Here is a 25,329-nt window from a genome sequence, read left to right as displayed (position 1 = left end):
AGGTTAAAACAAAAGTTAACAGACAATAATGTATTAATAACAAGAGCAGACAAGGGAAATGTAACAGTACTCATGGATAAAGAGCAATACATCACAAAAACCGAGGAATACATAAACACCAACGCCATACAAAAACTGAAGTCAGATCCAACTACACGATTCCAGGCAAATATGAAACGAACACTGAAAAACATTGAACACACACTCACAGACAAACAGAAATACTACTTAACACAGAAAAACCCACAAGCACCGACACTCCGCAGTCAACCGAAAGTACATAAAGACGGAATGCCAATGAGAGCTATTATCAACTTCAAGAAAGCCCCAACATACCACATAGCCAAACACCTCCAAAAGTTAGTTACAAAACACTATAAAGTAGAAAAAAACAGAACAGTGATAAACACAGGAAACCTAATAGAAAACATACAGAACATACAGGTACCACACACAGCAACACTGATTTCATTTGATATAGAAAATGTGTATACCTCCATCCCTATCACAGAAACAATAGAAATCATAGAACAAAATCTCTCATCCCACAGCAACCTCACCACAGGTGCAATAAAAGAAATAACAGATATGCTCATACTGACAACTGAACAAAACAACTTTCAGTTTGAGAAAGAATATTATCTACAAACTGATGGACTGCCCATGGAATCCCCAATATCAGGAACACTAGCAAACATTTTCATCAGTCACCTAGAAAATCAGATATTTGATAAGATAACCACAAATGAAAGTTTCAAAATCATATATTGGTACAGATACGTGGATGACATTATTTGTCTGGTAGATGAGCCAAGTGAAAAAATAGATGAACTCCATTCAGAAATAAACAAAGCTCATCAGAACATAAAATTCACACTTGAAAAAGAAAATCAAATAAATTTTCGTGACATTACAATTAAAAAAGAAAATGGTAAACATACATTTAACATCTTTAGAAAACCAACAGCCACAGACACAATAATACATTCCACATCCAACCACCCCCACAGCCAGAAACTTGCAGCACTAAGACACATGTTACATAGATTAAACAGAATCCCACTCAGCAAGAGAAACTATGAACAAGAAATGAGTACAATCATACAAATAGCTAGGAACAACGGGTATGACACACATGTGGTACACAAGCTCAATCAAAAAATAAAAACACAAATAAAAAACAAACACAACAGTTCCACAATACAAAACAACTCACAAGCTGAAAACTTACAAACACACTCAACAAACACGCACAATGACAACACCACACAGAAAAGAACCAGATGGTACACCATGACCTACACACATAAACTAACACACAGAGTTGCAAACATCCTAAAGAGACAGGGCTTCAAAATAGCATATAAGCCTGGGCAAACCCTTCAATCACTCCTAAGCCAGCCAGCTACCAAGAGAGACAAATTCCAACAATCAGGAATATATAAACTTGAATGTCAAAGTTGTGATGCAGTATACATAGGCATGACATGCAGGAATTTTCAAACAAGATACAAAGAACATATCAGATGTTGGAAGTATGAAACAAACCATTCCACATTTGCAGAGCATTTAAAACACCACAACCATCATCCTACAAACATGGAACAAGAAATGAAAATAATGAGAATATGCAACCATGACAAACATCTTATACAAATGCAAGAAAACTTCCACATCCAGAAAGCCATAGCAGAAAACAAACATGTGATAAATGAACAAACACACATCAGCACAGGCTCCCTACTACACTTAGTAAAGGAAATGATAAAATAAAACAAAAAATAATAATAAAAAAAGAAAACTCTTCCCCACATCATCTGGAGATACACACACACACACACACACACACACACAGCAATATATAAACACCAAAATACACACACACACACACACACACACACACACATACACACACACAAATGCACACACAAATGCATACACGAACAGACCACAGATACTTCAATAGTTACACTCATAAGTTTGGCAATAACATTCGATCTTTGGCAAAAACATTTGACAGTCGGCAACAGAAACCAAAACATTGCTTTAAAACAAGCGTTCAGTGCATAGTGTTGTGGAATGGGGAAAAAAACCGCAAATTGGCGTTCATAAGAAGAAGAACAACACCAAAAATGCAACAGGAGCGTAATATGTAGGAAATTGTCCGCGCAACCTGTAAGTACAGGTCAAAACATTACTACTTAATAGGAAATACCAACCACCAGAACTGTTTATAACTTATAGGCACAATGACAAAAATGTAAATAAAATAGCTAACATATGTACATATTCCAGGTCACTGATGATGCCTTGCAAAAAATAATGGCGAAACGCGTATGGCACTAAAATTGTGTTTTATTCAGTTGCTGTCAGACAGTCCATAAGTAAAAATTATTAATATACCGTAATATTACACGCAACTGAGGAAGACAGGACTATAAAAGTTGAAGATGTCACTGTTTTTCAACCTGTGGGTTGCGACCCCCTGGGAGGTCGCAAAGACTTGCTCAGGGGGTTGTGGTCGCAGGAGAAAAGAAACTTGTCAATTTTATGCTGGCTCAGAGTGAAGTGCGAAGACAATAATCATGTCCATACTTGCTGGAGTACTGAGACAACTAATTGTAGAGACTGAAAATGTGTGACTATGCCCCTGTTGACCCCTTTACACCCCCACACCTCTACTGCGGCAAATAATGTAATTATATCTTTGCCCGCATAGCACTGCGACCTCTTTTCACATTGCACTTGATTTCTCGATCAGTATAGTATCAATAGAAAGAAAATTAAATCCATTGCCTTTGAAATCGCTGACATACTTTTATTATCGTTTTGGGGGTCGCCAGAATATTTTTACTTGGAAAGGGGCCATGTATTCAGAAAGGATGAAAAACACTGTGTTAGAGGATGATAAAGGGCTGATAAGTCAGCTGCACATGGTCTTGTGGTTAGAGGTGCTGACTCTCAATCAAGGGGCCCTGGGTTAGATTCCCGGATGGGTCAGGGACTTTTTCCACTTATGACTGGGTGTACTTGCTGTTCTCATCATTTCATCATCAGAAATGTGCAAGTCATCAAAGTGGCATTAAAGGAAAAGACTTGCATCAGGTGGCCAAACACCCCAAAAATGGTCTCGTGGCCAAAAGTGCCATTCGCACATTTCATTTTTCAAGGACTAATTGGGTTTGACAGAATAAAGAATTCTATAATTATTCAGTGTTTTAGTTTGGACCATATTGGAGGCAGGTGAGGAAAGCTGGTGATGCTACATTCATTGTAATCTTATGGCAGTGAACACTGAGGGCTGAAAAACACAGAGCATCTATACCTTGTGTGTGTGTGTGTGTGTGTGTGTGTGTGTGTGTGTGTGTGTGTGTGTGTGTGTGTGTTACAAACACTATTAACTCGTCCTGTGTTCGAGAGCAGCATTCACAGTGGGGTGGCATTGTGGCTGGTGCAATGTTTTGTGGAAAAGTTTATAAATAGCTGTGTGAGTCTCTTTTAATTTATTGACCTGTAAAGCTAAAATATTAGTAGTTCCCATTAAGAACTAAAGTATTTAATACAGAAAATGGGATATCTATTAAGACAATAGAAAAACCTTGGACAAAACTTACTTCCTGAACCTTTTTTGATTTTATAGTCATTAACAAAATCATAAATAGCATTCATTTGTGATAAATGCAGACAACATACACCCCTGTTGAAAGGGAAACTAAATGTAATGTGATATGCCAGCTATAATATGTGCTAACTGTAAATTACAAATGCCAGTAATTTACTACAAAATGTGTTGTGCCAACACTCTTAACTTCCAAAAATTCACAAAAATTATATTTATTCATGTGTATTTACACTGAAAATTAGGGTGAATAATTTTTTGGACATAGCTGCTAATGCATAAAGCATGAATGTTGGTTACAACTAATGCTAGAGCTTAAAATAAGTTTTTCACCATTCTTCAAAATATCCAATATATCATGTTTCAGTGTAGTAAAACAATTGTAAATGAACAAAACGGTAACTTTATTAGGCCTAAAAAGTTTTGTCATGTTAATCGTAACGAAAATAACTTTCGTCTCTCACAAGCAAATAAGTTTGAATTTTTAACGTGTGATGAATATGAAATATGTGAAAAGAGCCAAAGAAAGGAAGTACTTTCATCAAATGCAGCGACCACAAATCATTTCAGTAGGCCTACGAAGTCCTGTAATAACAAGAAAGGAAACACCAGAAAATACATGGAACATACTTATCGTGCAAACAAGGTAACTACTGATACAGGTAAGAAGAACAAAGAAGATATTTTCATACTTTCAGACAGTCATGGAAAGGACTTAGCCGACATTTTGTGTAACATGCAAACTATATTCAAGGTTATTGGAATAACGAAACCGGGTGCCCCTTTGCGCAAAGTTTTAAAAAACTGTGAACATTCTTTGAAGCCGGGAAGCAACTGTTTAATAATAGGAGGTGCTAATGATGTTTATAGGAATGAGGGAAAACTCGCTACAAGAGCTCTAAGAAGTACATTACAGAAAATTACAGATGTTAACTTCTTCATTGCCAGTATCCCACAAAGACATGATCTTATAGAACAATCCTGTGTCAACAAAGATATCATAGTTACTAATAGGAAATTTGAGAAAATCTGCCGAAGCCTCCCAAATGCCACATATGTGGACGTACCATCTACAGAGAGAAGTCATTTTACAAGGCATGGGCTTCACAGAAATAAACTCGGAAAATCATTCATTAGTCGAGAAATCCTTAATGCAGTGAAGGCAGTTAAGGACAAGAATAGCACGACCATACCACTTCCACCACCAAACACAGCAACTGAAAATTTCCAACAAGAAAATGAAACTGAATCACTGACAACCGGTCCAGCACTAGAATCTCCACTTTCCTCAAAAACAGCTGAGGTAGATGATTCAACTAGGACAGAAGTTTCCAAAGCAGCTTCAGCAGAAGCAGCTACATACTACACAACTGCATCATTAACAAGAAAAAAACGCCTGATGTGCCAGCAGCCAATGACCTTTCATCAGTATTGGCCCCTCCTCAGTCTTCAACAGTGAAAGACTTTTCACCAGCTTCACCATCATCAGCAGTAACAGAAGTAAACAGAAGAAGCACAAGAACATTTTTGGTACCCAGCCTCAGTTACAAGGCTAACATAAGGCAGATACCTTCAGATACACCAACTTCCAAATCTAACTGGCAACAGACTCACCTCTACTGTCATCAACACAAGAATAACCATGCCACCACCTCATCTAATGGATTTTTTAGCATCAGGTCTAAAGGGAAGGGCGCCACCAAGATAAGTGAAAACAAATGCCTAACAGTGTTTCACCAAAACATTCAAGCCATAAAGAACAAAGCACAACAGCTAGAAGTAGAATTGGAAAATTTTGTGTGTACCGCTCTCCCAGTGGAGACATTGATATATTCTTCTCAAAACTGAATCAAAGCTTAGACAAGGTTTCTGGACCAAAAGCAAATGTAATTATCTGTGGTGACTTAAACATTAATATAATGAAGCCTGATAAGGCTAGCAACATATATGTGAATATTCTAAGCTGTTATGGAATATCCTCCCTTGTTAATTGTCCAACTAGAATAACGAAAGAATCTTCCTCATCTATAGATCATGTAGCTACAGATATTGATAATAAAAAATGTCATATTGTTGTCCAAAACCTGGGCCTATCAGACCACCTCTGCCAAGTCTTAAAAACTAACATTCATGTAGAAACTCCTCCTAAACCATGTACATACAAAAGAATGTTTTCCATATCAGCCCTGAATGAGTTTAAATCCCAGCTAGAATATGAAGATTGGATGGAAGTCTATGCAGAAACCAATGCAAATGAGAAATTTATAAAGTTCATGTCAATTTTTAAACTCAGATTTGAAGAGATGTTTCCCAAAACTCTTTATCAAATTAAAACTACAAAGAGAAATCCATGGGTGACTACAGGTATCAAAAAGTCCTCAGAAACTCTTCGATATCTCAACTCCATAAAAAATAATCAATCTAACCCAGAAGGTCTGCAATTCTACAAAAAGTACAGGAAAATATACAGAAAGGGGTTGCCAGCCGCAAAAAAACTTTCAAACAACAAAATATTACTTGAAGCTGAAAACAAGAGCAAAGCAGCCTGGAACATTGCCAAACAGGATACATCTGTTGTTGTTGTGGTCTTCAGTCCTGAGACTGGTTTGATGCAGCTCTCCATGCTACCCTATCCTGTGCAAGCTTCATCATCTCCCAGTACCTACTGCAACCTACATCCTTCTGAATCTGCTTAGTGTATTCATCTCTTGGTCTCCCTCTACGATTTTTACTCTCCATGCTGCCCTCCAATGCTAAATTTGTGATCCCTTGATGCCTCAAAACATGTCCTACCAACCGATCCCTTCTTCTAGTCAAGTTGTCCCACAAACTTCTCTTCTCCCCAATCCTATTCAATACCTCCGCATTAGTTACGTGATCTATCCACCTTATCTTCAGTATTCTTCCGTAGCACCACATTTCGAAAGCTTCTATTCTCTTCTTGTCCAAACTGGTTATCGTCCATGTTTCACTTCCATACATGGCTACACTCCATACAAATACTTTCAGAAACGACTTCCTGACACTTAAATCTATACTCGACGTTAACAAATTTCTCTTCTTCAGAAACGCTTTCCTTGCCATTGCCAGTCTACATTTTATATCCTCTCTACTTCGACCATCATCAGTTATTTTACTCCCTAAATAGCAAAACTCCTTTACTACTTTAAGTGTCTCATTTCCTAATCTAATCCCCTTAGCATCACCCGATTTAATTTGACTAGATTCCATTATCCTCGTTTTGCTTTTGTTGATGTTCATCTTATATCCTCCTTTCAAGACACTGTCCATTCCGTTCAACTGCTCTTCCAAGTCCTTTGCTGTCTCTGACAGAATTACAATGTAATCTACATCTAACTCTACTAAAAGGGACCTTAATTCACATATTAAAAACAAAGATGTACCAGTAGGTAACCCTAAAAAATTAGCTGATTTTGTAAACTCATATTTCAGTAGGATTGCAAAAAAATTACAGCAGAAATTTCCAGATACATATGATTTACCTACTCATAACCAGCCAACAAACTCAATGGTGCTCTTACCAACTACAGAAAGGGAAGTGACACTAGTAGTACACCAACTAAAAAATAAAACTTCAGTAGGACTTGATGAAATCCCAGTCTGCATAATTAAAGAATGTATAGACTCCATAAAGGGCCCATTAACGGACATAATTAATGAATCTTTCGAATCTGGATACTTTCCGGAGTACCTAAAACAAGCAAAAGTTAGACCTATTCTTAAAAACGGAGATGTGGAAAATGTAGAGAACTACAGGCCGATTTCTATACTGTCTATCATTTCTAAAATAATAGAAATACTGGTCAAAAAGAGACTGCTAAATTACCTGAATAACTATAACCTTCTTTCCAATGACCAATTTGGTTTTAGACCCGGAAAAGACACGCAATCTGCTATAGCACAGTTCACTAAAGTAATTCTAGAAGCACTGGACAAGGGTGAAAACGTAAGTGGTATCTTTTTAGACTTGTCCAAGGCCTTTGATACAATTGACCACAAAATCTTACTTCATAAATTAGGGCAAATGGGAATAAGAGGTGTGACAAAGAAGTGGTTCAAATCATACTTGGAAAACAGAGTTCAACGAGTTGAGATATTACAAGTGTCAAACAATTCCCTTATAAAACACCTGTCTGACCCAGAAAATGTGAATATAGGCGTCCCACAGGGAAGTGTATTAGGCCCAATATTGTTTCTTATATACATTAACGACTTCCCACAAAGTATCAGACATGGAGAAAAAATACTTTTTGCTGATGACAGCAACATAGTAATAACAGGTGAAAATCCAACACAACTGTCAGAAAGAGCAAACGAGGCTCTCAATGATGTCCACAACTGGTCATTAAAAAATAAAGTAACCTTAAATGTAAAGAAAGCTAACTATATTAACTTCCAATTGAACAAAAAACACAATGCCACTAGAATAAAAGTTAATAATAATGAATTAGAATGTGTAACAAGTACCAAATTCTTAGGGATGAATGTAGACAGCCAAATGAAATGGACAAACCATGTCAACATTTTGGCAAAGAAATTATCCACAGCGTGCTATGCTCTTAGAATCCTTGCACCGGTATGCAATAATACCTGTCTTAAAATAACAGATTACGGATATCTACACTCAGTCCTCAGCTATGGGATCGTGTTTTGGGGAACAAGTACCAGTAACATACAAACTGTGTTCAAAGTACAAAAAAGAGCCATAAGGATAATAACAAACAGCAACAACAGGGCCCACTGTCTAGAATTATTTAGAAAGCTAGGCATTCTAACTGTTTCTTGTGAGTATATCTTTCAGAAAATAATGTTCATTAAGAAAAATCTCAACATGTACAACACAAACAGCCTAATACATGTCCATGAAACAAGAGCTTGTCACCACCTCCATCTAGATAGAAAGAACAAGGCAAAGACGCAAAAAAGTATATTTTATAATGGGATAAAACTGTATAACAAATTACCACAGGAAATTAAAGAAATAAATGAGCCCCTCACTTTCAGACAAAAGCTTAAAACCTTCTTAGTAAGTAAAAGTTGTTATACTGTAAAAGAATATTTAACATAGATGTAGATTATTAGCAACATATGACATTATCGCCAAAATATTATGTAATTATAAATGTGTGTATGACTAGTCATAAAAACTACACAAAATATGAGAAACCTGTTTCATTGTAAATGTAAATGTGTGCTCATGTGTTGTAAACTGACGACATCCATACAATATTTATTGTTCCACGGATGAATAAATAAATAAATAAAAAATAAATAAAAAAATAAGCATGAGTTTTTGTACAATTAACACAAAAAGCACATTTATGTTTTATGTGAAGTTTTTGGAATGAGGTTTTCAAAGTGAATTTATCTGACACTCGTGATTTTACTCAAACACAAAGGAAATATTGGAAGTCAGGTTACATAAGTAAGTAAATATATTTTTCTTTCATACTCTCAGTTTCAGTCTCTGTCTCATTACTGAGCAGATGGATGCTAACTTGGGTATTTCTGTCAGTCTTTACATACATACATAATTTCTTTGTGTTTTGTGAGAGATCTTTTGATAACATTCTGCCACAGTAATCACTGAAGTCCTTGAATTAAGCTGGTTTAATGTCACCTTCTACACTAGTGTGTCAAAGGTGAACACTGTAGTGTCAGTATGTGCTATAGAAAAAACATGAAATTTAGGGCACAACAGAGCAGATAATAGTTTGTTTCTGCAATCTCAAATTAGCTTTGTGGATAAGCAGAAAATGAGAGGCAATAACAGACTTGTACACAGGAACAGAAGTTTCTCTCTTTAGAAAACAGCAGCTGTAAATATGGAAGATGAGGAGAATAATAAATTGTTTTATGGAAGACTGTTGTGCGAAGAAAAGGAAATGCCGATGGATAGTTTCATATCGTGCATTATAGGTTCTTTCAAGCTCTGACCTTTGATGGTGATGCCAAAAAACAAACATGTCCAGAGTAACAACATATGTGACTGAAGATTCAAATTGGATAAATGGTCTGTTCTAGAGGTTTGGATGTCATGATTACAAGACAAGGATAGTCTAAGAATATACACAAAAAATTGCTGGCACATGATGAGAAACAGTATCAGGAAGTAGTGAGGAAAGCAGTTTTCAGGTACAAAGCTGAAACACATTAAGTTTTACCTGTTAACATATGTTGTGCAGACAAAAAATAAATCAGAAGTGACACAATCTGTGGCTGCAAGATTTTGGATGGAATATTCATGGAGCAAATATTGCAGTTAAGCTGGTCCCTCATGTGATCAACATGGTTCATACTTGAATAATCGTAGTATGGAGAAGTACTCTGAAATTTTATACTTGCTGTCCCAACTTGTAGCAGACATTTCTAACTGTGTGATGTGTCCCACAACTGTGCAAGAAGGTCCTTTATAACCAAAGAAGTCACATAGCATGTAAACATCTGTATATATTGTGCTGTGACATATTTGTAGCCAAACCAAATAAGAAAGCTGCTTAAAAATAATAGTCATTATGGAAATCACCAACTTGTATATCTCCAGTAGTGGGTCCATTCATTCATCCTTTGCTTGTGTTCTTTAGATGCCATCAAGCAGGAGAACCTCTTGGGAAATGGAACGAGAGGATTTATACATTAATAAAAGACAAGCAACTCTTTGGAACTTAATCTGTTCACAGTACTAAGAATAAGCTGTTGTTCCACTTTCTAGTACTATTTGTGCTTCTGCCATCCAAATGTAATGTAGCAAATCAGCAGGGAAACTGCTACTTAAAAAAATGCTGCTTCAACAGTTATATGAAATATCTATGGTTTATCTTCTGTTTGCAGCTTAAAATTTTTAGATTACATTGGTATTTTTCAAAGAGAACAATTTACTGCATCTGTTTTCAATAACGGGTTTTTTACAATGCACTGCTACTTGTAGCAAAGTCCTTTGTAAAGCTGCATGACAAGTCATGTAGCTAACAGAACTTATCAATCTTTGAATGTAGATATATCTAAAAACAAAGATGATGTGACTTACCGAACGAAAGCGCTGGCAGGTCGATAGACACACAAACAAACACAAACATACACACAAAATTCTAGCTTTTGCAACAAACGGTTGCTTCGTCAGGAAAGAGGGAAGGAGAGGGAAAGACGAAAGAAAGTGGGTTTTAAGGGAGAGGGTAAGGAGTCATTCCAATCCCAGGAGCGGAAAGACTTACCTTAGGGGGAAAAAAGGACGGGTATACACTCGCACACACACACATATCCATCCACATATTTACAGACACAAGCATGTGGATGGATATGTGTGTGTGTGTGTGTGTGCGAGTGTATACCTGTCCTTTTTTCCCCCTAAGGTAAGTCTTTGCGCTCCGGGGATTGGAATGACTCCTTACCCTCTCCCTTAAAACCCACTTCCTTTCGTCTTTCCCTCTCCTTCCCTCTTTCCTGACGAAGCAACCGTTTGTTGCGAAAGCTAGAATTTTGTGTGTATGTTTGTGTTTGTTTGTGTGTCTATCGACCTGCCAGCGCTTTCGTTCAGTAAGTCACATCATCTTTGTTTTTAGATATATTTTTCCCACGTGGAATGTTTCCCTCTGTTATTTTGAATGTAGATATATGGATAACTTGTAGAAAGACTGGCTAATGTTTTTAATTTTCTTTTGAATGGGTAGGGATTCAAAGTTTCCTTCTGGAACACATTGAATACCTTTGCTCCAGAGCACACAACTACAGGCTGAATCATAGGCTAAGAGGAAAAGTCTACTACAAATGATTTGCGTTTTTCATATTGCATTTGTGCAAACCACAGTACAGCTGAAACTGACTTTTGTTATCGGCAACAAAAACCATTAGGGAGTAAATATACTGCGAATGGCTTATAAGATTCCGAAGACCTCAAAGGAGGTAGTTGGAAGATGTGCAGTTATCTAGTTTACATAATATTCTTACCCCGCACTGTTACTTGATAAATGCTTCAAGTACACTAGTCCAGAAGACAGTTCCATATGATCAAAAATATTGAGACACCTATTAGTGGACATTAATATTGGATGCATGCACTGTTCACCTTTATGATCGCTTGAAATTTGCTGGGGCCACTTTCAGTGAGGTGTCTGCATGTCTGTGGAGAAATGGTAGCCCATTCTTCCACAATAAATGAAACCAGAGAAGGTAGTATGTTGGATGCTGCATTCCAGAACAAAGCTGACTTCTACCTCATCCCAAAGGGTTCATCTCAAGACTTTGGTTCAATACAGGACTTTGGGCAGGCCATTCCAGTTCAGGAATCTTACTGTCCACAAACCATTGCCTCACAGATGCTGCTTTGTGACAGGATGCACTGTCATGCTGATACAATCATCATCTCTAAACTGATCCCCAACTGTAAACAGTAAATGTTACTGTCAGATGTGTCCATTTCTGTCCACATTTAGCGTTTTGTTAAGTGCAGTAAGAGGACCACACTCTAACCACAAAAAGCACCCCCACACACACCTTCTCTGTACTTCATTGTTGACATTACATGTGATGGCAGATAACATTCTCCAGGCATTTACCGAACCCAGACCTCCAGACCTTCCCATTAGGTGGATAAACTGCTCATAGCACTATTGAACTCATGAGTGATTTTTCTCTCTCTGTTTATTTCATGCAATTTTTAACAACCACACTCCACAATGCTTGACAGTCCCTGTCCATCAGTACATGAGGTCTGCCTTTATTGGTTTAGCCATGGTTTTTCCTTTGTAGTTTCACTTCACAATCACACCACCAACAGTCATGTTGGAAGCATGAGAAGAGTTGAAATGTCTCTGATGGATTTGTTATTCAGATGACACCCACTGGGTAGCCTACATTCAAAGTGACTGAGCTCACCCAGCTGACCCATTCTGTTGCCATTGCCTCTCTGCTGAGCAACACCATACCCCTTGCCTCCTTTTACACTGGCAGATCCACTTCTTGTGACATCTAGTGCTCAATTCTGCTTTATATAGGAGTGTCTTGATACTTTTGATTAAATGTTGTACTTGTAAAAAAAAAAAAGTTGTACTGGAGCTAATTTATCTACGTATTATCTCAATTTTTAGTTGTTATCCAGTTTGACACAAAAGCGTTTCAATCTTGTCAGTGTTATATTTATTGTACAATCATTATTTGTTGTCCTCCTATATTCATTAAATTATTGCTGAGCATTGTGCTGTTCTATTAAAGAGAAAGCAGAAAATGGTTCTTACCAAGAAGACTTTCCTGTCTATTGCCAGTTGTGGTGTAATTCCGTAATTTTAACAATGTTTTGAAAATCAATCTTCATGCCCATTGTATTTTAGGTACACAAAGTGCATGCCAAAATTTTTGCAACAGTAATGTTAGACACAATTCAGTATCCATGTTTCATTTTTACAGACAGTTGTTCCCCTGTTGCCCATTACTTGGTAATTGTGTCGTTAAAAGCTCATCTTATCTTCATGTCTTACATCATTTTGCCCAACATTCTGAAATTTCCAAGTCAGCTAGTCTCAGAGCAGCACTTGTCCATGATGTACTTTTTATATATTGCCACAAATGTGTATGAACAAACAAACAGCACCACTGGGCACTCAAAAACCTTTTGTGTGTGTGTGTGTGTGTGTGTGTGTGTGTGTGTGTGTGTGTGTGTGTGAAAGAAAGAGAGAGAGAGAGAGAGAGAGAGAGAGAGAGAGAGAAGTGGATCTGAGAGAGTTCAGCCATGCAGTTGGTGTGATATACTGCTTGGTATAAATAAATTATGATTTTAAAGAAAGAGCTTGCATGGAATGGAAGATAATCATCATTCCAGTGTCTTTTTTCCCCGTGTAATCATTATTGCTCCAGATCAGTTAATGAACTGTCATTATCTTGTTTGCTTTGTTAGAAGAAGGTTACTAACTAATATGGCATTGTTTCACAGTGGGAATTGAGCTGAAGTATTAAACAGGAAATTGACAAAAATTAATGTAATTGAAAGATGGGCTTTTTTTCTTTAGATCATTGTTCACTGAAAATAGTGGTACTATCCCTACGGGATGAAAGATATAATCAGTTGTGCTTATAGACTTGGTTTCAGTCACACACTACTATACTTTTCTTTCTTTAAATTCATTAACAGTATAGGTAATCCAATTTGAATCCTTCATTTCATTAAATTTGCTGATCATTATATCACTAATTAAAAAATACTTATTTTAATAATGCTAACAGCCATCAAACATGCAGCTTGCTTATACAAAGCTTTTTTTTTTCTACAGCTAACACACCAGCAGGAAAAACAGACAAACTCGCCAAGGATTCATATTACTGTGAGTACACATAATCAATAACACAACTTTTTCATTGTGTGTGTGTGTGTGTGTGTGTGTGTGTGTGTGTGTGTGTGTGTGTGTGTCGCCAGAAGTAACTTGATTGAGAGGCAAGGAGAAAATGTTTGCTCATGTCTAAGAGGAAAGGATTTGTAAATGTACATTGGATAATCAACAAACATTACGATTACATCAAAATATCTTGTAAGGAAAACTATAGCACAAATAACATCTTTTAGATATGAATGCTGTGGAAGATTGGTGACAGAAAATGGAGACTTTGTAGAGGACATAAGAAGTAGAGTATTAATGGGTAAAGAGATTTTGAAAAACGGAAAGGCTTGTTGACAGCAAAAAGAACTTCTAATAGAACTAAGAAAGACATTCACCAAGTATTTTGCTGGAGTGAAATATTATATGGCAGGGAGTCATGGACAATCAAAAATAAAGATTACAAATACTTGATTAGGTGTGAAATATGGTTGTGGAGAAGAATTCTTTAAGCAAAACAGACTTTCAGAATGAAAAATGAACAAGTACTTCTAAGAAGCAGAGAGGAATGTAAACTAGTGGAAGTCATAAGAATTAGGAAAATATCTTGGCTAGAATATATATTGCAAAAAAATGGCCTGCAACAAAGAATCATCAAAGGAAAAATTGCAGACAAGAGAGGGAGAGGAAGAAAGAGGCTTTGAATGCTGGATAGCATTACAAATGGACTAAATTAGCAGCAGATTAAGGAAGAGGCACAGAACAGAAGAAAGTGGAAAGGGTCCAGTCAAAACCTGCTGTAAGACAGATATACCAAAGAAGAACAGAGAAAATAGTCACACAAAACACTATGGAAAAGGATGGGGAAAAATTAGGACAAGATATTAACATAGATTAAGAGCCATTGGACACTGAGAGCTGAGTATGTATTGAACTTCATTATCCATCTCTTAGAGTTCAAAACAAATGGTGAGAGGGCATATCAACTAGTGGAAAGTGTGTCCAGATCCTTGTTGCTGTATTACATAACGTTTTGTGTTTACTACCAGTTGACAAACATAGCCTTAGAAAACTTCACTGGAAATCTCTGTACTATCATCAGCAGGAGAACATGTATTATCTATTGTTACTTTTTTGTGACATAATATTTGCTGCAATAGGTTAAGGGATTATGTCATCAATTTAATTAATAAATTAGCATATCAATTTGATATCAAAAGTGGGTCCACAGCTCGTGGTCTTGCGGTAGCGTTCGCGCTTCCCGAGCACGGGGTCCCGGGTTCGATTCCCGTCGGGGTCAGAGATTTTTCCTGCCTCGAGATGACTGGGTGTTGTTGTGGCGTCTTCATCATCATCATTCATCCCCATTATGGTTGGAGGAAGGCAATGGCAAACCACTTCCACTAGGACCTTGCCTAGTAAAGCGGCGCGGGTCTCCCGCGTCGCTCCCGTATGCTCTGTAGAGAAGTATGGGACTCATCATCATCAATATTTGCTGCAATTTGAGGAATCCCATTGTGGCTTTTTCTGTATTGGTTTCTTGTTGCATGCTTATCAGACACGGAGTGCTGACCGTACACACATAACCTTGCCTTTCGTGGGCTGTGCTCTTACTAACTAAATTGTTCAGGCATGACTTACAACATACCTTCACAGCTTCAGTTCTGCCACTACTTGCCTGCTACATTAGAAGCTGTGTTTATTTTAATTTAAAAAGCATCAAGAGGGTTGGAATGGGTATTACTGGACTGCCAGATTCTTAAAAAGAAAGAGTCTTATGCCAATGTTTACTGGGAGACCCCTAGGGGCAGCTTCAGATGCCTAATCGGAGGGGTTTTTCTTTTTCCTCATAGAATGCGAGAGGTGTGTCTTTAGTGCATCTTTTAAGAGTAGGTGACTTTAATGGATGGCTGTATGGTGTGGTATTGTGTTTGTGTTGTTTGATGATGATTGAAGGCAGAGGGAGGAACTCGGTGCCTGCACACAATGTAGTCCTCTTGAATAGCACAAAGGGGGCCATCAAGTTCAACATTCCTGTCAGACAGACAGATCAACATCATCAGTGTCACATGTCCTCGTTTCATGAGACACTGTAGAAGGTTTTGAAATTTAATGCAGTACATTGGTTTTTAATGGTATGGTGCAGATTTATGACTTCTTTTTGATAAATTTGGTAGTGCAAATCCCTGTCTAAAAGACCACAGGGCTTGTTTTTATCTTTTTTTATTCAAATTTTATTAGTAGAACCTGAACAGTCAAGTGGCCACTCCTTCAGCATGGTGGTAGTGGTGATGGTGGTGGGGTGTGTGCTAGCTATTGGGAACTCCAGTGTTAGGTGCATTATGGAGTCCCTACAATGGCTGGAAAAAGAGCCAATGTGTACTTGTTATGTCTGTCAGGGGGCCTCATCTGAGATGTAGAGAAGAGCCCTACCTGCAGCTATTGAAGGTGCACAGAGAGGGTGTACAGGGTGCAGTCATCTTCAATTTGTGGCTCATCTCAATGGGAATCATACCTGTTGCCTGAATTCTGAGCCTATCCTTGGTTAACACAGGTTGCTGATGGAAGTGGTGTAGGCTACTAGCCTTGCTTGTTAGGTGCAAGCAGAGCCTATAATTTGCAGCATTGTTTCCACAATTGATCAGGGTCATTTAGTTTGGATGAGAATGGAAGAACTCAACCAGAGGCTCTGTTGACTCTGTGATGGTCTTGGTTGCAGACATCTGGACCTGTGTTATGGAGTGGAGAATTGTAGAACTTCCCTTGAAGGTAAAGGGGTGCACTACATAAAGGAAGCAGGTAAATTGAATAGCAGAGCATATGCAGAGTGCACATCAGGGTCATTTGGGCTACTTGACAGCTTGAAGCCCTTGGATGAATGTATGCCAGTCAATATGGAGAGAGTGAAATCAGATCATGTAAAAAGTGAAGGCACATATCAGTAGTTTGTAAAAGCTACTTTACTGTGGCACTGTGGTGAATGATCCTGAGTGGATATGATGGCTTAATACTGTTTTTGTGGTGGCTACAGGGATTGTTACTTACCAACTATATGTTTTATTAGTTTAAATAACATTTGGTTGCTGACCTTCCTCAGTCATTTATTGTGTGTTCCTTTTCTGTGATTGCCTTTTGTATTTGTAAGTTTTCTTGTAGTGTTATGCCTGCTGAGGTCGAAATTGAGTCTCATTTTGAAGATATCTGGACACAAGTGTGAACTCAAGTTAATTATCAGATGTTTTTGCTGGTCACCTGATTCTGCCATAATAGTTTTAGATTCACTCAAAGAAAGTCTCTGCAGAGTAGCACAGAAGTATCATGATCTTGCAAAATTAGTTGGAGGTAACTTTAACCTACCAAGTGTAGACTGAGACGCCTACAGATTCACTGCAGGTGGTACAAAAAGGTGGTCTTGTGAAGTAGTTGTGAATATATTGTCCATAGACCTTGATTTCCGGAAAGCGTTTGACACAGCACCCTGCTGTAGAAAAGTGCAAGCTAATGCTGATGTGTAGGAAACACACTCTTGTAATTTTCAAATACAACATTAATGTGCTGCTTCACAAAGTCACATCAGTTACATATCTAGGCATAATGTTGCAAAACAATACGAAATGGAGAGAGCTCATAAAGTTGCTAGTAGGGAAGTCAAATTCTCAGCTTCAGTTAACAGGGAGAGTGCTAAAAAAGTGTAGCTCATCCATGAAGGAGAGCACATAGTTGCACTAATGCAACCCATTCTTGAGTACTGCATGAGTGTTTGTGATTCCTACCAGTTCAGATTAAAGGAAGACATTCAAGCAGTTCAGATGCTTCATGCTAGATTTGTTGCCAAAAGTTTTGATCAATACATGAATGTTATGGAAATGGTTCATGAACTCAAATGGAAATCACTGAAGGGAGGATGAGATTCATTTCATGGGACACTATTGAGAAAATTTAGAGAACTGGAATTTTTGGTGGACTAAAAAACAATTCTACTGCTGCTAACATACACTTCACGGAAGGACCCAAAAGACAAGATAAAGAGAAATTAGAGCTTGAACAGAGGTGTACAGATAGTCATTTTACCTGTGCTCCATTTGCAGGTGTAACAGAAAGGGGAATGATTAGTAGAGGTACAGTGTACCTACCACCATGCACCATATGGTGGCTTACAGATCTACTGTATGTATATGTACAAAGACTGGAGATCAGGAATTTTACACCTCTGCCTTTCCTCCCTTCTCCTCTCATTGCTGGCCAAATGCTGGTGATGAAAGTATGTTCCACTACCTTGATTCAAACTAAATACCTCTGAGTCAAGTGCCACCACATTGGCATGTGTTGGTGACCTTGGCAACAGTGTTAAATTACAGGTTCCTATCAGTGCACTCAAACAGGAACTTGGGAGTTCAACTGATGACTAAACAATAATAGTAGGGGAGATGGTTTTTTTAGCAATGAATTGATTATTGGTATAAGAGTGTTGGTACACTTGACATTTGGTGTGCAGAAAACCCACTCCTATTAACCTGAATATCCAAGCTACCACCAGCCACCACCCATCACAGACAACAAATAATGAGCTTTCTCATGACCTTCATTCACCGTGCCCATACCATCTCAGATGCAGATGGTCTGCAGATAAAGTCATGTGTTTCTATAAATTGGACAGCAGGCATGACAGACATATAAGTGACAGTACAAGAAAGAGGATGAGGCCTTCATTATGATAGTTTACCTGGCATTTACTGGAAATTTTTCTGCAAATGTAGCTAGCGTACAGAGCAAAAATAAGGTTGAAGTGGTCTTTTGACAGTTCTGGGGTCTATCAAAGATGACTTAATCAAACAATGGAATATTCAGGATGGAATGTAACAATACCAGAGAAGGAACGTTGCTACTCACCATATAGCGGAGATGCTGAGTCGCGTTAGGCACAATAAAAAGATTCACACACTCATGGCTTTCGGCCATTAAGGCCTTTTTCAGCAGTAGACACACATACACACATGCTCTATTGTCTTTTACAGATCATTCAAGGTCACCACCTTGCTTTAATTTCTAATTCACAATGTTTTGCCCACAAACCAATCACAGATCATATGCGAAGATGTAAGTGTTATCCCATTCGCAGTTCCATTTCACTTACACTAGTGAAAGTTTGTTACCATGTACTTAGCCTACAGATCACACTGGGGTCACCAGTGAAGCAGGAATGTGTTGATATATCACTTACATGTCAGTTGTGAAGTGAGCTGGCTGCCGTACCCAAACACATCGCTCAGGGAGGAGGCTGCGGTGACAATATGGTGATGGGAGCTGATAAAATGCATGCCTGCTACAAAATAAGTTATGACTGCAATGTCTATTAGTTGGCAATCGTGGTACTGTCATGGCTTAGTTGTTCCATTCAAACACTGTCCTGGAGTGTGTACATTCCTACAGTGCATCAACCAATTGTGTGACTGCAGGAGAACAACAGCCACCTCTCTGGAAGAAAGTGAACTTTCTTCACAGTTGCAGATTCTGTGTAATTTGCAGCTACTGTGAGATGAAAGTGAAAATAAATGGAGAGTGTCAAACAGACTTCTGTGTGAGTTGGTAGGGAGCTCATGTTGGTCTCAATTCACATGGCTTGCAGAATCATACTCCAGAATAAGAGTCTAAAAATTGCAAAAGAACTATGATATGATGTTGTTGTTGTTGTTGTTGTTGTGGTCTTCAGTCCAGAGACCGGTTTGATGCAGCTCTCCATGCTACTCTATCCTGTGCAAGCTTCTTCATCTTCCAGTACCTACCGCAACATACATCCTTCTGAATCTGCTTATTGTATTCATCTCTTGGTCTCCCTCTACGATTTTTACCCTCCACGGTGCCCTCCAGTACTAAATTGGTGATCCCTTGATGCCTCAGAACACGATATGATAGTTAGTCATAAAGTTTTAACAATCACCGCTTAAAAGTAAAGTTATGTAAGCAATATTTTGCTCATTTGCAAGTACATGACAGTAATTTTGGTACACATTAAACTGCCCATGTCACAAGACTGTACCACACACCTAGAGAAACCAAAGCCAGTTGATACAGTGGAATATTGCACAATAATTTTTTTTTTCGGTAACAGCAGAAATGTTGCACGTACGTCAGGCAGCTCCAAATGGGAAAAGAAGTTGTGTGGGTTGGCCCGACATAACTGTAACATTTCTGCCACTGCCAAAAATGAATTTCTGCACACTATTCCATTCTTATCAATGTGGTGCACATTTTTGTTTTGGCTTCTCTACATTGTACAAGCAGACAAATGGAAGTTATAGAAATAGTTCTTGCACAAAACACTGGATATCATTCTGAAATTCCCACAATACATAAATGGTGCTACCTTGGCCAAGCATTGTCTCTGTGCAGGACGTGACACAGACTACAAAGCTAGTGAAATTCTCTCATCAAAGGCTTCATACTGGGACAGCTTGATTGGAGAGGTGGTCAAATTTTGCAGCTTAATAATACTTGTGAACAGGTTTCTAATGAAGCACAGCATGGAGCCCAGTGCTGACAATATTAAAGTTACAGTGACCACAAAGGGAAATCACAGATCATTTGAGGGATGATGCTTAAGTGGTGACTTAAATATTTGGGCAACAGCAGCATGGATCACCACTGCACCAGTGCAGACACACATTTCAGGATGTGGCTGCCACTGGGACAACATGACAGGAGAGCACTAGATGAACAACAGCCTTCGTGTGTACGCAGAAGTCCTGGTGCTCCTCATTCTGCTGGTTAGGACTGTTTTGCTATTGGCTGCCGAATTTAGTGTCTTTATGATTGTTTCCCACTTTGACTGGTGTAAACGGGAAGCTGCAATCATAGTTAAACAGTGTATTTGCCACATGTGAAGATGTCAGTCAGTTGTAGTGATGAAATATTGTAGGAATTTCATAATGATAACTGACATTTCACCTCAGACTATTACCCAGCTAATCTGTTGGGAAAGTCTTCAGCAACACAGACAAAAAAAAAAAATACTTTGGCTGCCTCTCATTCATTCACACATTCAATCATCCACTGTTTTACTCACTCATTCACACATTGTCCTTCATAAATCCCATAATGTCTGATCATGAATATTCACTAGGAAATCAACTGCATCTAATATTTTTGTGTCAATAAACACAGCTGGAGGAAAAGTTATTATTTTACTCACAATAATAAATTGGTACACAAGTTGGATTCTTTTAAAACAGGCTCAACATTGCTGTGAAATTTAATACAGCACCTACTGTGCATTAGAACATTTCATACTTGATTCTTCAGGTAAAGTGTACTGTGTTCTTTCTTCAGGTGCCTGTGTTATCAGCCATTTCACGTAACCTTAATTGCTGGCCATGCAGTATCATAACTTCCACAGTGATATCATCTGTAGTTGCAGTTTTAGTATGTGGGTCATCTTGGGGAGTAGTAGTAATTCAGCTGCCCAAAGCTTTGGGTGTGAAGGATCTGGCTGCTTATGTGCCATCACCATGTTTGGATTAATTTCTGCTGGTGATAAACTGTGAAAAGAAAATGTTTGAGAGAGAACAGTATTTCATTTTATCCATTTGGATGAAACACACATAACACAACTAATTAAAAAAACTGTATGAAAAAATGGTATTTTATGAATTAGTTGACAATTCACATACATTATTGTGCAAATGTATCAATTAAATAGAAACAGATTTTTCTACCTAGTGTCTGGTGCTTGAACTACTACTTTCCACCTTCTCCTCAGAATGTAGCCACAACAATGAGTCTGTTACTCATTTGTAGCATGTATAGTAAAAGGTTGAGGAGTAAGAACAACTGCTGATCATATAATTGACAGTCTCACCAACAAAAGCGTGATTCGGCTCCAGCACCAGGATGGTGTAGTCGGGTGGGGACAATCTGGTAGGGGACCACTCAAAATCTCACCTGTACGTGTTGATCCAGGAGGAATGTTCGATATTCATAGATATGACAGGAACGATCATTTGACGCAAAGGAATCTAATAAACGTGGACTCTAAAATGCAAACCTTAAGAACTATGAGCACTTCTGTGAAACAAATCTCTTATACTCCAAGCTCTTTACCTTCCATATTTTGGGAGGGGTATTACAGACCAAAACAAGAAGAAATTATCAAATAAACGTGGGCTCTAAAATACACATCTTAAGAGCTATGAGCAGTAGTTCAATAGAAAAGATATGTTTCACAGTAGTGGAACAAGTGCTCATAGCTGTTAAGGCAGGTGTGGGTAACTTTTGGTGTCCCGCGGGCCTGATTCACGTAAATTTATGTACTTACTTAAGCTCATGGGCCACCTTGGTATTTGACACAACAGCAACGCTCTTAGCACATGAAGTCAAAACTATAGTATCCATGACAATGTGAATGGGGTGATGCACCACTATGAATGGCACCGCTTTCCCAATATGCCACGCAAACAAATTATACCTCAAAACATGTATTTTTGAGAGTACATTCATTTTTTATGTTCACCCTATATGCAGTTGTTTGTACTTACCCACACATCATGAACATTGTTTCTTTACTTACAATGTTTTACAGTTACTGTCTTAAAAACTTCTATTGCCAAATTCTGCAGCCCCTCACTCTCTCACATGAATTTCTTTCACAGGCCAGATTGAAACCAATCGCAGGCCGGATCTGGCCCATGGGCCGCTGGTTGCCCTTCCATGTTTTAAGGTACGCATTGTAGAGCCCAAGTTTACTAGACATTCCTACTTTGAATGGCTGTTCATGCGATATCCATGAATACTGATCATTCCTCATGGGACATCCTCTATAGTGAATTGTTACCTTTACTACCATTATATTAACAATCCCAAGGTGATAGAGAATGAAAAATATATATTAATTTTATTGCTAACTTATATGTAATGATAGTTTTATTTCTGAGAGATACATTGGGGGTAGAATAATATTTCAAAAGACAGCAGTAAAGCAAATTATTTAACTTATTGATTTTTTTGGTATGAAATCAAGTGCATAAGCTTCTAAACCTGCTCACTTAAAAATGTCCAGAACGTACTCAGTAAAGTTCTTATTATTATCTTTATTTCCAGCCAAAACTAGAAGGTTCTGAGAACATGTTGTCATTCAAGGATTTCATAACCAGAACTGATGTCCATTAATCTCCAGTACGATGATAAATGTTTATTTAAATATGAACTATCATTTTTGTGTACTAACATATATTTGATCTTGAGATAATACAAGCAAAGAACACTTATATATTGAACTAGTGTGTGCATATTTGCATTACTTATCTCAACAAAGTAATTCAATTCAAGAAAATATTAAATTCACAGAGAGACAGATGCATTGGCCTGTAATGCGTACTTACCTTTAAAGGCTGCAACTGCTATGGTGGTTTTACACTCAAAAAGTTAATAGCACTCCAAACTTCCAGAACCTCAGGTTCCTTCTTTAGGGGAAACAGCATTTTTTTAATTAATTTTTTTTCTGTGAAAGGCAGGAAATTCAAAAATCAATTCAAGAGGAACTCATCACTTGTGTGAAGGAATGGATGAACAGGGAAGGAAAAGACATATTAACCTCTTGCCCTTGAGCTTCTTAGCCACGGTCTGAATGACCTCCACATCCCTCATACAATCCAGTCTCCCCAAGATATCCTCTCTTTTTTCCCACCCAGATGAAGGAATTTGAGTTTATGTGAGCTCCTTCACCCCCTCTCCTACCCACCCTCTCCACTTGGATTAGACCATCACAGTGAAGAAAGTTGTCTTCAGTTAAGGAATTCCACTAGTGTCATTTACTGATAGGGAAATCAGCAAGAAGTTCCTCAGAGTGTACATTTCAATGCAAAATGTGGACCATTGGAAACCCAAAACAGAAGAAACTGAAAGCATTTGAAATGCTGCAGTGTCAGAGAATGTTAAAAATTAAGTGTAAAATTACAGCATAAAATGAAAATGTACTAAAACAAAATATGTGAAGGAAAAAGTTACTTACTAGAATAAGAGACATATTAGTAAGACATCTGCTCTGGAAACTGAGAACAGTGAACTTGGTGCTGGAAGGAGCAGTAGAGGGGACATATATTAGGGGCTGAAAAAGACTGAAATATGCAAAACAGGCCACAGAGATGGAAAGATCAGCACAAGATTAGAAAATATGTAGAACAGTGCAAGACTGATGACTGAGTAGTAGTAGTTCTGTCATCTGCACAGGGCATTATATGTAATGGGCACACATCTGACTCTCTGTCCCTTTACATCAGTTACCACCACTACTAGAAAGAGTTTGCTGCTCCAGAAACTTGCTTAGAAATGTCATTTGTTATGTGGAGAGGAGTGATGATTGCATGACTGTTTAATTGACTGTGTCACTGCCCACTGATAAAAAATGATGAATATGCAGGAGGAACAGGATTCATAATTTACGCTCCATGTTTGAATTAATTATAAAATGTAAACTATATTGTTATTATCTTAGAATGCAATTAAAGAGCATCCATGATGTCTTTGCAGGAAGAAATTTTTTTGACAATAGCATATCTTCCATATGTTCAGCCCCTGTTGACTAAGTTACTGATTTCTTTCCATTTTATGCCAACTTTTGTACATTACATAAGGTTATCTGATCATAGAAGTGTGATGCTTGATGTTTTAGTTTTCAGCTTCACAGCAGCTTTCCTTCTTTTTCCTTTCTTTCAGCATTTTACTCAAAAATTCTTTACGAACTGATAGTTTTCCATTCATAGAGTGTACACAGCAACAAATGTTCTGTTACTCTGCAAGCTCAGTTTCAGTTGTGGAAATACTTGTGTGTTTTTATTTTTATTCTAAAAATCTCCTTTCAAAATTGAGGGGTCAAATACTAGAAACAAATTTCACCAAGACCATTCTTCTGCTTTGAGTGTGTTAACTTCTGAGAAATGCAGACTTTGCCTTTGTAGATGTTAAACATGTCGTACAAATTGTCTTCTTTGTGAGTCAGTTACACTTTCCCAGTACTTTAGCTCTGTGGGAAACCTGCCATTGGATTCAACTACATTTAAATTAAATACAACAGGAATACTATAATATTTCCTGAGAATGTCGGGTGATGAAACAGCTTCCACCAGGGTTACTAATATAAGAATTGAAGGCCCTGCACTTAAAGGATTTTACATTTATGAACTCTTATTTCAACTGAAATTTTACTGCAGAAATCTCTTGCATTGGTTGTGTTCAGGAGTAAGCTCAGTTTGCATACTATTTAAACAGTCAGGCATTCATTTACACATGAAATGAGCATTCATGGATGCAGCATGAGTTGAGCTTTAATTGGTAGGCAGATGCTGCCATTTCTGACACATGTAAAAACTGTGCTACACTTCCTGAACTAACATAAAC

General features: G+C 37.8%; 1 protein-coding gene across 2 annotated transcripts in view; it reads left to right on the top strand.

Moving 5' to 3' along the window:
- Positions 1-25,329, top strand: part of LOC126483961 (voltage-dependent calcium channel subunit alpha-2/delta-3) — an 832,874-nt gene that overhangs the window by 577,928 nt on the left and 229,617 nt on the right. For both annotated transcript variants that reach the window (XM_050107259.1, XM_050107258.1), the window contains exon 19: positions 13,900-13,950. In XM_050107259.1, coding sequence (XP_049963216.1) covers positions 13,900-13,950 — 51 coding nt within the window. The remainder of the gene's footprint in view (positions 1-13,899; positions 13,951-25,329) is intronic.

The sequence above is a fragment of the Schistocerca serialis genome, chromosome 6 (genome assembly GCF_023864345.2).
Source record: "Schistocerca serialis cubense isolate TAMUIC-IGC-003099 chromosome 6, iqSchSeri2.2, whole genome shotgun sequence".
Lineage (NCBI taxonomy): Eukaryota > Metazoa > Arthropoda > Insecta > Orthoptera > Acrididae > Schistocerca > Schistocerca serialis.
The sequence above is the reverse complement of the archived record's forward strand: the minus strand, read 5'-3'. Positions and strand labels throughout refer to the sequence as shown.